The sequence below is a fragment of the Echiichthys vipera genome (genome assembly GCF_963691815.1).
Source record: "Echiichthys vipera genome assembly, chromosome: 20".
In the NCBI taxonomy this organism is placed as follows: domain Eukaryota; kingdom Metazoa; phylum Chordata; class Actinopteri; order Perciformes; family Trachinidae; genus Echiichthys; species Echiichthys vipera.
The window spans coordinates 13483291-13496219 of record NC_139845.1 but is presented as its reverse complement, the minus strand read 5'-3'; the positions used below and the strand labels follow the sequence as shown (position 1 = coordinate 13496219).

The following is a 12929-nucleotide window of genomic DNA, read 5'->3' as shown; positions in this document are numbered from 1 at the left end:
AGATCCCACTGGGTTGTTTCTCATTAACTAAAGATATGATTTGTGTTACTCACTTCTATTTGCCAATTTGGGTCTAAGATTTTTAGATTAATTTTCCACCCTGGCAGATACAGTTATTATTTAAAAGAAATAAATGAATCAGACTTTTAACTCCCTGCAGAGGGTGAACATAAAGTTTGATTTATTGTATTCATTTATTTTGTCAAAAATAAAGAGTCACAATGTGGTCGTAATGCAAATGTGAACAGGGACTAGGAATGATTTATCCATGGTGCATTTAAAGGAACATTGAAGATTTTAGAGTTGGTTGATGAAAAGCGAAGCATACAGATTAAATAGGCAGAGCGCAGCAGGTTTTTTTACCTGCTACACAGACTGTCAGTAGCGTGTGGCTGCTGCCAGCTTTTTGCATTGCACTTGCCGAGTGACGATGTAGTTGATTATGCAGGGTTTGGAAGCAGTGATGTATGTTTCTTGATAATTTTAAACCAGATTATACTCGACTTTTACCCCGTTTTATGTAGTTTTCATATGTTGGGCCGCGTAGCCATGCATAGGTGTGCGTAGCAAAACAGAGTCTGTGCGACGTGGAAAATGCAACCCGAATTTGACGCCTCAAAGTGAAAAGCCATTGGGTACGCATACACAACTTTAGCATTCCGATCAGCGGTGCAAATGCAGCAAAAAGGAAACTTGAAGGTATGTAGTTCCTCCCCCATGCAGGTCCTCTCTGGTTTGGTCTGAATACCCCCATTTATACACATACCAAGGAGACAGAGGAACTAGAAATGTGGTGATCCAATACATTCAGCAGTATTGGCATGACACTGGCCTTACCAAGCAGATCAGATATCGTCCATGAGATGAACGATCTACGTTAATAACATTACAGTTTCTTTGTCAATATAAAAATATAATGATTATTCAGCTTTTCTGCTAATAATAACCAATTCGGGGCTTTTTGGTTCAACTATGGCATTAGAACTAAAGTTTTGTTCACTGGTTTATCCAGTCTCACAGGTAAAGTTTCCTGAGTTGCTAAAAATGATTTCTGGATTTCTTTTAAATGTTCCTGCCATGGATACGGGCAGATAGAAAATAAACAAATAACATTTATAAATGATGCGAAAATGATGACATGAATTTTGTTGTGCCTTCTATTAAAAAATGGAGTTCAGCACTTGTGTCAGATGTTTTTATTGAATGCATCAACAAGCAAGAGTAAAAATGGTTCTGTTTGACTACTGCATTACCATGCAATAAAAATATCGTTTTCACAAAAAAAAAAAAAAAAAAAAGAAGACTGTCTGAATGTTCCCTGTGATGGATTGCTGCTCTCAAGCCAGCCTCTAGTCACTGGCAATTTATTTTTATACAATACTATAAAGCAAAAACATTTTAAAAAACAAAATGGATGGACCAATAAACTCACTCATTGCCCCAGTCCAATCTCGCTGTGATGTGCTGCTTGACGTCTCTCATGCGGTCATGGGTGAGGTGTCCCACCAGTACTTGCCTCCTCAGGTCCAGGATTTCATTCATCACGTGCCAAAGTCGGTGGAACAAATCCCCCTCATTCTTCTGCAGAAATGGGAAATGGTTGGGAGGGACGGAGAAGAAAAAAACCAATGGATAATCAGTCAATCAGTCCAAGGTTGTGATTAAAAGAGAAGAATAAGGACGACAGACCGAAGGGAAAGACACACATAAGAAGAGGAATGCAGTTGTGTCAAGCTACTCAAAAACATAAGAGACACAATACAAACTGTATTAAGAGGGCCAAATGGACATTGAGAGGAACATGGCAACCCACGGAGAGAAGCAGACAGAGGGACTTAAAATGGATTTGTGCAAATTAGCTCCAGTGTCCTGCTGCTTTTCGCCACAAATTTATGCACTCTGATCTGAGAGTATTCATCAGCTCAATTTAATCAGCACCCCAGATAGCTTAATAGGACACAAACACAATCGATCCAACTAATGAATGTGTGTGAAAAAGCTTTGTCTGTTTGTGGCTTTTAAAATTACACAGGACCAAATAAACTTCCTTCATGAGGTACCTAAAAAGGCAGCTTTGTATTGGCGGTAGTGGTATTTATTTTCTTACCACATAGAGTTGTTTCCACATGGCACCCCAGTCTCGCAACGTTGATGTCATCTCTGTGATGACAGAGTCTTCAACAGGTATGACTGTCTCAAATTGCCTACAAAAATACACAAATAAGTCTTTAAACTTCCACGACGACTAACAGGAATGGGAGAAGAGAAAAAACATGGCATTACTTACCCTTTATTCTTGACATGGGCATTCTTTAAGTGGATGTAGCTGGATGGGAAGATCCCCTTTGAAGAGAAAATAAGCAGGTTAATAAGAAGTCCTCCTTACGCTCAGCAAGTCATTATATTAGCATGCGGCAATGATGCACATAATCAATAAAGTGCTAAGTGTGTTTGTGGGTTAAAAGAAGGAGAGCAGGTGCGGAGAGGAGCACACAAAGATAAAAGCAATTAGGATTTAGGAGATGATGAAGAGTGTGTTTGTGCGTGTGTGTTTGATGCTAATAAACTGCAGGTTGCTCTCTGTGGACTTAATCAAAGCAGAACTTTTGTACATGAGGATAAAGGCATCAGACTCAGACTCTGAACATCCTTAAAACTTTACTCCCAATTCACACACAATTGCACAAGAGCTTTTTAAAGCCACATCTTTTACTGCCAGTTTGGTTTGATTGCTTGGTCCTGGTACTGGATGTCACCTAACTTCGCGTAGACCAAATAATACACCTTTTTTTTATTGCAGACATAGTCAAAAAACCATAAGTGTGATTAAAACACTAAAATGGTTCCATCCTGTCACAATAAGCCACTCCAGTGCTATAATGGACGGCAGCTATTATTCCCTTTTCTGCTATGAAGGTGCTAAACAACTTAAAGTAGTTAGAGCACCATCTGCACATGTCCACACAGTTCTGCTCTGATCATGAAATCCTCAGGTTCATACTTGTATTTTGGGTTTCTGCTAGAACATGATTATAGACTTAAATGTTAAAAAAACACATTTTTTTTGATACTCTCAAAATATTTATACGGCACCTCAACCCACTTAATCATGACATGTAAATGTCCTTTTTTACAATATGGGGACGTTTAACACAAAGCTAAACATATGCAGTTTATGTTACCAACATGCTAACCACTTCAGTGGGTGCAGCTGCTGAAATCTGCCACAAATTTGTCACATCAGTAGGTAAAGTTGATAAATTATGTGCAGCTAACAATGATAAGCCTTGGGGACACTTTTAAATATGACATCCCTGCTCTTGACAGAACATTTGACTAAAATATCTTCGTGACAGCGTGTATCTGTAAATATACACACACACACACAATTCCGATAAAAGTTTGCTCACCTTGACATTTGGATTTTTCAGGATGAATCCTCTGTACCAGCCTGCAGAGACAAAGCATGATTTTAATTCAAGCATGCCACTATGAATAATACGCCTCAAAATATAAATATCTGGCTTAGACTGCAGGGTACACAATAAGAGGAGGTGGAGATATACGAAATAATGTGTATTTAATAAGAGAAATATAGAGAAAGGGATGATGATGATATATGTGTGTGTGTGTGTGTGTGTGTGTGTGTGTGTGTGTGTGTGTGTGTGTGTGTGTGTGTGTGAGTGAGTGAGTGAGTGAGTGAGTGAGTGAGTGAGTGAGTGAGTGAGTGAGTGAGTGAGAGAGAGAGAGAGAGAGAGAGAGAGAGAGTGAGAGAGAGAGAAAGGCTGTGTGTCTGATTAAGTGACAATGATCAGCTACAATACAATACAGCTGTATTCACAAAAATGCCATAAAGAGACCTTAATGCCAACTGAATTACTTTCCATTGCCAATAAAAATCTGTGTTAGCAGTGACCACAGGCTAATGCACAGCAAACCTCACTGACTTGTGTGAATAAAGCAGAGACAGAAAAAGTTGCAGGTTGCATAAGCTTGAGCTCTTCCCACACCATTACACACTTAAATCTGGGCTTAAGTCAAATTAGTGCATGTTTGATGCTTTTGCAAATCCCAGCACTGATAAAACAATTTAATACATTTATATCAGAGGCTTTGAGCTGATGCCCTTTTCCAAACTGACGATTTAAGCTCGTTCCACTGTTGCAGTCATTGTAAGTCCCTCCAGATAAGAGCATTAGCTAAATAGCTCATATGTAAATGCATTAGATTATTCTAATCACTGTTGGGTTTCACCAGAGATGATTTTGGTAGTGTCTCCCTGATTAGTTTCATAGTCAGAATAGCATTGAGTAATTTGTCTGGGTCTGCACTGCGGAACACATGCACAGTATTTCCTAGATGAGTCAATTTCTCAGTAGCACGGGTCACATATTGTAACAGCTCTCTGCAGCGTTATATGCCACTGCAGTATGGCAACACACCTTCAAGAGATCAGCAGGATGTGATAACTGATCAATGTTTTCAATCAATGAATCCAAATTAGGGTACATTTTCCAGGGGGTATGTAAAGATTAAAAAAGCTCAGCTAGTTCGAAAACAAATGATGTTGAGCTTTATTACATTTGTCATAATACCATGTAAGCTACAATAGGCTGACTACACAGTACACACCTCCCACAAACCTGAAACATTTGTGACATCCGAACACCACTACATGTTGCGTTTGAGAGTGGAAAAACCTACTGTGGTTAACAAGCGTGCAGAAGTTGAAATAGTTAGCTAAAAGTAATGGATCAACAAAAAAAATAGTTAGCTAACAGTAATGGATAAACAAATGAAAAAGTTAGCAAAAAGTAACTCAAAGTAATGGATACATGTTTGAAATATTTAAAAGTAATAGATAAACGGTCTAAAAAGTTAGCTAAAAGTAATGAAAAATTGTTTGAAATTGTTAAAGTAATGGATAAACAGTTAAAGTAACTAAACGTTATGCATACATGTTTGAAATATTTAGCTAAATGTAATGGCTAAACAGTCTAAATAGTTAGCTAAAAGTAAAAGGCTAGATACAGCACTGAAATAGTTAGCGAAATGTAATGAAAAAGAGTTTCAAAAGCTAAAACAGTTGAGACGGTTAGTCAAAATTAATGGATACATGTTTGAAGTAGTTAGCCACAGCTGAAACATCTTTTGCCACTTTGGCAGTAGCAAAAACTGACCAAACCGACAATGACAATTAATTTGTGTGCAGAAAAAAATACTAAGGAATATCCCCTTTTACGTGAGTTTAAGTAACATCAACATTAAAATCATTTGAAGTGAACACATTCCGAATATGAAACATTAAGGTGCGTCTGTGAAGGGGTTCTTCACCTGACAGGGCTGCAGAGGTACATTCTTTAAAAACAGGTCCACTGTTAACTATAAACTCTGCACTCGACTAAATGCATTCACTGCCGTAGGGAACTTAAATTCAAGAAAAACTCACTGACATGCCAAGTTAAAAATCAATTACTGAGGCGGTGCCTTCACAGACCCAGTGTCAGCAAAGACACTTTCACATGATAAGCTCCTGTGTTTTGAAGTGTCAACAGTATCAACATGAGGCAGACCCATTAGTCTGTCCCCTCTGCTGTCAGCAGCCCGTCCCTCTGCCTCCTTGCTGCTGGCAGGATTTTGATTTCATTCTTCACTTCTGGGCCAAGCATTCTGCTGGCTGTGCTATTGTCTACTTCCTGTGGGCCTTTTACCGCAATATCACAACCCTCTGACTGGCTGGCCGCACAACTCACTGTTTGACACTGTTGACTCTTGGTGTGAGTGTCTCCCCCAGTAGGAAGTGAAACAGAGTGTGTCAAGAGATCCGGAAGAGGAAGGCGCGTGTGTGTGTTGTGCATGGCTGCTTATTTGTGTTAAGGTGTGCATCAGAGTGTGGCACATCATATCAGCATATCATTCTGGAAATTAAAAAAGGCCTAAGGACAGAAGGAGAGGGAAAGAGAATGCAGAGCGAAGGAGGAGACAAAAATCGGACTGAAGACAGAAAAAGAGACAGTGTGGAAGAGAAAGCAAGTAGAGGAGAAAAACAGACTCAGCGTGGGCAGGAAGGCGGGAAAAGCAGCCAGTCTGTGGTGCAGGAAACAGTAGAAAACATGAATTTCCACAGACATTATGCTGCTCATCTCGCGCGCATACTGCACCACAATATCCCTCAATAAGATGTAAGAGAAGTGTGTTATCTGCCAAGTTAACTTTCTGCACTTGATCAACAAACACACATCTAAGCGTCCCTGCGTGTGTTTGCTCGTGCAAGTCAGTGCTAAATATTGTGTTTCCGGGCCTGTTTGTAGTTGCACGCATAAATCTGTGGATCAGTGTGTGTGTGTGTGCGTGTGTGTGCATGTGAACATACAGCAAAGTATTTGTGATAGATCTAATAAGGCTAATCCAAGAGTATAGCAGTTTTTACATAGATTTCCTTGATCTGTACATTTAATGAAAAGGGGAAGTGTTTCCTTCTATCTTGTAAGTGTGTAAGCGCATGTGTTCACTTGACTACTCATGCAACAGCAATTGCTCCCCTTACATGTAGTATTCAGTTTTCATTTCTCTCGTTTGTCACAGAAAGCAACCAATGTACATATACCAAGTATGTACTGTGTGTACTGTACTGTACCTTCACATTTCTCCAGGATCTGCACCGTGTCGCCAATTTCCAGTGGGAGGCCATGCTGCACAGTCCCTCGGAAACTGGCCAGCACTACAGGACAGAGAAGACACACAACACACACATGAGTTATTTTAACATTTGAGCTGAATTATGCAGAGTTAAGAAAAAGTCCTAAGACATAAGCAGAGTGATAAAAAACAAAACCCTTCTTGAAAATAATGATAACCGAGACTAGAGAGGAGGGGCAATCAATAATCTGTGCAGGTGAAATCAAATCAACATATTTCTGCACAAGTTCAAAATAGCAATACACAAAACAATATTACATCAATACGTTTTGAGTGACAAAGAATATATGAAGCTGAACTTTTATTCAAAAGCTGCCATTTTAAGACAAAACCTTTCAAACAATGAAACCGTAACAAGAAGGCCAAAAACATTACGTTTTTGGAAGGTCTGTAAAGACTGTTAATTCAATCTGAACATGGGCACATTTGCAGTAATGCACCACCCACTCAGTCCTGAAGTGAACACTGAGGGGTCATAAATCATTTTGATGCAGTGATAGAAGGAGCAGTTTGGATTGTAGTTTTGTATTCACCTTGTACGGTTTAATGTAGTATTCTTTCCCTACTGAAAGACTATGCAGCCAACAGCCTCAGAGACATGCACAGGTGGAGAAATAACATCTCTACCACGCTCCACGGAACTGAATTTGGCCCGTTACTGAAACCATGTTTATGTGATGAAAGCTTTGACGGTGGACACAAAAGAGCACAGGAACTGTGTTATCCTTCAGGGATCAAATATATAGAAATGTCAGGGGTTTTGTTTGTTTTTACATGTTTTCCATTTCCCATATCAAATCAAAATAGATGGAGAGCAGATGTACTTGAAGATGGACTTAAAGGGGGCATGCTTTTTTAAATTCTGATGTGGTCAGGTTAATGACAGAAAGCTTGTGCATGGTGGATCTGATAAAAGGAACTGATTGAGTTGCATTATGGGAACTATTCTATCCAGGGTTCTTGAAGCTTGACCCCCACTAGGGACTAAAAAACAGGACACCTCTGCAACACTATTATTTTCCTAATCTGTCTCTTGTGAGTCACCCAACTTAATGGAAGTATTAAAATCACTGTGTATCCCTTTAAGAAGAAGTAAGAAGACAATCTGATTGCTTTAACATATATTGGGTGTAGAAAGTGGCCAAGTACAACATCAAGCAAAGCCTAGACAGTTTACAGTGTTGTGAAATGGAGAAAAATAATCTTAATCAAAAGAGTTTGGATACAGGTTTAATGAAAATACTGTGATAAGATTTTAGATTTCACATGTTCTGAAATAATATCGAAGCAACACCTGCAATATAAAGGAGAATAAGTAAGGACTACCTCCTTACAGATACAGAGACAGAGAGATGCTGGCAGTCCATTAGCAGTGAATGGTACTTTACACTGTGAGAGTGTAATAGCCATCAGAAGTGAGTGTCAGTTGACAGCTCCTCAAATAGCTCTTTATAACTGAGCTGTATCCCACTGATTCACTCACTCACTGCAGCCTGACACACACACACACACACACACAGATAACCCACGCCCTTAAACCTGCCTGCACACACCTGTATATGTTTACCGCTGCACACAGTTTTAACACTGACAGATCTGTCCACACACACACAAAAACTGTGGAAATACTCTTACACAGGCAGCAAATTCACACAAGTAGCTGACAAAAAGCAATGTATGCAAGCACAGACATGCATTCATGGAGACACACACACACACACACACACACACACACACACACACACACACACACACACACACACACACACAGTTGAGTTGCACCCGGTGATCTAGAGTGCAAAGACTGCGGACACACGAGTGATGTTTCATGGACTGTTGAACACATAAGGGATCCATACGTGACGATACACTCATTCAACATTCAAAGAATAAAAAATGTCACAAGGATCGATTTGGAAATACATTCTGAAATAATGTAAACTATTACAAATACTGCGGTTTAACCATTTATGTTATTCTGTTGCTTTCTAAGAGGGAATCTGAGGCACCTCACTACTTCCATTTTTTCCCCCTTTTTTTTCATTTTCTGAACATTTTTCATTGCAAGAGGAGCTCATTTGCTGTAGCGGCATCTTGCAACAGTAACGAGATTTATGGATGCGCTGGGATTTGGGATTTAAGGTTTGCATGGAAATCAGTTAAAAGTGCCCCACCGTCTCAAAGATGTGAGTGATTTTTTTTGGGGAGAATTGGTAACAACAAAAAAGATTACTAGTAGACAAAAATGCACTTAAAGACAAATATCAGCTGTAAATTAGAGGCTGACTGCCAGAGGTGTTAGGTTTTTATTTTTGTTTATTTTTCTGGCAGAGTTGCCCACGGCCACTCTCATGTCATGACATTGATCATAAGTCTGCTGATCAAATCAAACAGCATCTATACACTGTGTGTGTTCGTCTACGACCCTCTGTATTTTACAGTATGCTGAAGCTTTGCCAATTCCTTGTTATCTCTCGAGCTGCAGAAACAGTGACATCTTACAATTTGTGCACATCTGACTTTGTAAATCCATTCAAAGACCAACCGCTTGCATGCACACAAGCAGAGAAACCCGGAAACTTGCCTTACTTTTTAGAAATGAATTCAAAGCCCCCATCACTCAGGAACACACATGCACACACAGAGGCAATCACAGCAAATACACTTACACACAGAAAGTGTGCCCAATGCATGAATTATACAGCTGGAGTCAACTAAATTATTCAGTTTCAAGTCGCCTTTTTTGTCTGCTGTGAAATGAAAGCTTCCTGCCTGACGAGCCACAATCCAGCTGCTGTCTGTCCGTCTGTCTCGCTGCCTGTCATCCGTCTGTTTAAGACTATCTGTCTGTCAACTGTCTGGCCTGGCTAACCACCAAATGATGCACTGGAAAGACAGGGAAGGTGCTTATGCTTGAGGGAAATGATTTGTGGTTGTGTTGTCCCATTCGCTGGGATGTGTACTATCATGCCGGAAAAAAGAACAGCGAGTACAAAAGGGGGATGGAGGATGCTGTTTGATCACATGGTTGCCGCAGAGTTAAAAACCTAGTCTAACAGGGGGAAATCCTATAAACGGACCAATGCACACACACATGCCACATACACATAGCACGTCTTAGTGGATGCCACTGGTGTGTTAATATCAAATTGTATAAAACAAAAGCAGCCCTGCCGATGCTCATATACGACATGAACACACACAAACGTTGCTTGTATATTGAACCCGTTAAAACTAGTTTCCAGATGGCCTCCAATGACAAGCTTCTCAGCCACCAACAGGCAAACTCTGATCCTTTCTGACACAGCCGAATGCTTACAGTCTGATTCTATGTGACACTGGTCCACAGGGTCACGACGAGGACGATGCTATTCTTGATCGTCCCCAAACTAGACATTACATAAAGCTGGCAATCCCGAAGAACTATGTACACAGGGATAAACAAACAAAAACACAAAAAGGGGACACAAACAGGGAAAAACTATATTTAAAACTAAAGGGAAAACAAGAGAGGCAATGGAACTGACAAAATTCATCAACAGAGGAACGGAGAGCAAATATAGTGTAAATAATATTCAGGGTGTGTCACTGGTTCTTTACGTGGCTAACACAGCAGCACATGTCTCCCTCACAACAATTCAGCTCATGTAAAGGTCATAAAGAGAGAGATACTTAGAGAACATAATGAAACTGGGAAACAACAAGGGGAAAAGGTCAACAGTATATTCACTGAAAAGAGTAACGTTGAAAATCTCTATCAAGTACTCACCCCGTTTTTCAGGTCGCATATTGTAAGAGGTGACATTTCCATGTATTTCTTTGGTAAAACAGCCTGTCAAGGTGCTATATAAATTCTGCATAAAATGCATAATATGTCCCCTTTATATAATCCATAGACGTATATTAGATTTTAATTGAATCTGAATCTAAAATCTATTATGAAAAATCTGTTAATTGCACAGTATGGTCAACACGGTTTTAGCCTATAATACGAATACAGGGTTCGCCTTGTATTCCTTTGGGTCTCAGGATAGTGTGTCATTATTTCTGTCTACTACCTGAGTGGATCAAAGTGAACTCTTGAAAGAAACCACCTGTGCTGCTCTGTAACTGGGGGTCCATTATGCTTATGCCCTAATTTGTGTTTTCTCTCTATTTGCTTTTCTATTCTGTTTGGGTCATATTATTAAAATGGTCCAATTATGGGTCAGTGTATTTTAGGTCACCTTTGGGATGGGTCTCCTTTGATGAGTTTTGGCCTTATATATTCCATGATTAATTATTAAAAAATGATTGATAGCATCATCAATAATGAAAAAAATCATTATTTGCGGCCCTAACATATATCTGATCAAAGAAAGTTGCACTGAAAAGCAAATCATCTTATTCAATAACTGACAGAAACTGTGTCCATTCCACATGGGATCATGAAGTCAGACGTTGCATTACAATCTATTTAATGCGCTTTCACCTCGTCTTAATCCGTAAGGACTTGTGTGTTTGCAAGTGCATTCTGCCGAGTAAATCGAGATCCCTAGAAAAAGCCTACTGGCTCGGATTAGGCTTGCATGTGTTTTAGGCTGCCACTTGGAGTCAAGGCCTGTCAAACCACGTTACATTTTGTTTGCTCGTCGCTCCATCTAAGCCCCTTTAGAAGGACAAACACTGCCACAGGCACAGAGTAAGTAGAAGACAAGTGCTCCTCCTTCAAAAAAAGGCAACGACTGAATGAAGCAGGTATATGTCAGTGATCAAAGCTTGATATTATGTTGCTGCTACACTCAATTTAACAGAGATTTAACCATAAAAGTAAAAAACAAAAACAAATTAAAGACGTGTGAAAACGTCACAGATCCCACGGCTTTTGCCAGCTTTTTTGCTCTTAGAACACATGGAAAATTTCATTCAAAGCGCTGGTTAATGTGCTTTTTAACCTCATTAGTCTAACCCTTTCTTCTCTCCTGACTGATCTGACAATGATTCACGTGCGTAATCCCCTCCCACATGTTAATTATACAGCATTTATATCATTAATATGCTAATCTGACAACACAGCAACTGATGGCGTTCCACTGGCTTCCATTGCTGCCAAAACTACGGATCATGAATATCTAATTTGTGCGTGGGAATATACGTGTGAGCATTATGAAACATGCATAGACTCGCATGCAAACACATTTGTAAGATTAAAAAAACACTTTAAGGAGTCGATTACGAAGGAGGGAAGAATATCCAGAATGGGGAAGCAATGCAAATTTTCATCCCCTTTGTCACACATTTCAAGGTGGATACTTTAAAAAGCACCTAACACACAGAACTGAAAGTTAACTGCATTAATAAACCTCTTCACTTCCTCATGCTGCACGTTCTGCATTCTACTCGTCCACCGTCCAAAAGCCTAACACTGTCAGGACTGCAGCTGCCAAACCAAAAGTGCAGTTTATTCCAGCAATGTGACTAAAACATTCCTACTCAGACCAAAGCTAGCTCAGCTATGTTTTGTCTTAGCCAACTTCATGCACACTGTGTTCCAAACCAAAGGCTTCAGGCATTTATCTTTCTATGTGGTGAGGTAAAAAGGGGCTTAAATGCCTTCACATTTGCAAGTGTCCCTACGCTTCATGGATTCAAGGCACTGAGTCTCTCTGAATGTTGTTAATAACACACAAGGACTTACTCAGGGATTGCGTACAGCAAGAAAACCACAAAGACGTGTTTATATGTGAGGCACGTTTGCAGGCACAAATACGCACAAAGTCACATATGTGTGACAGAGCAGGAGAGGTATCTGACAGCTTTAGTGTGAGCAGACAGATTAAGTCAGAGTGTGTGTACTCGTGTGCATCTGCACAGCAGTGATTTCTCTGGTAGAGCTAGGAATGCTGGGAAGTGGCATCATGCATTTTAGAGAAGGGGAATCAACAGGGGTCTGCACCGGGAGAAGAAAGCAGGCAGACGGGCTGAAAGTAGCGCCGCTGAGTAGGCATTGAAGTCTGATAGGAAGCGCAGACAAAAGCAGGGCCAATGGACTCACCCAGGAGGAACAGCTTTCGTTTTCGTCTTCTCCAACGCCGGCCGCCAGGTTCCTTTCGCTGCCTTTGTGTGTGGAGATGGCAACCTTACTACCACCACAAAAGCGCTCACTAGCAACAATAACACTTCAGCATATGTGAAATGTTATACCTACAGTATCTGACGCATGAAAGGACTCAGAAAGAAATACTGAGCAG

At 40.1% G+C, this 12929-nt stretch overlaps 1 protein-coding gene across 2 annotated transcripts in view; it reads right to left on the bottom strand.

Annotated features, from left to right (window-relative positions):
• Positions 1-12929, bottom strand: part of dock4b (dedicator of cytokinesis 4b) — a 117048-nt gene that overhangs the window by 78148 nt on the left and 25971 nt on the right. For both annotated transcript variants that reach the window (XM_083935012.1, XM_083935013.1), the window contains exons 2-6: positions 6638-6721; positions 3411-3451; positions 2288-2343; positions 2108-2204; positions 1433-1581 (exon numbers count right to left, since the gene is read on the bottom strand). In XM_083935012.1, the coding sequence (XP_083791138.1) occupies positions 1433-1581; positions 2108-2204; positions 2288-2343; positions 3411-3451; positions 6638-6721 (427 nt within the window). The remainder of the gene's footprint in view (positions 1-1432; positions 1582-2107; positions 2205-2287; positions 2344-3410; positions 3452-6637; positions 6722-12929) is intronic.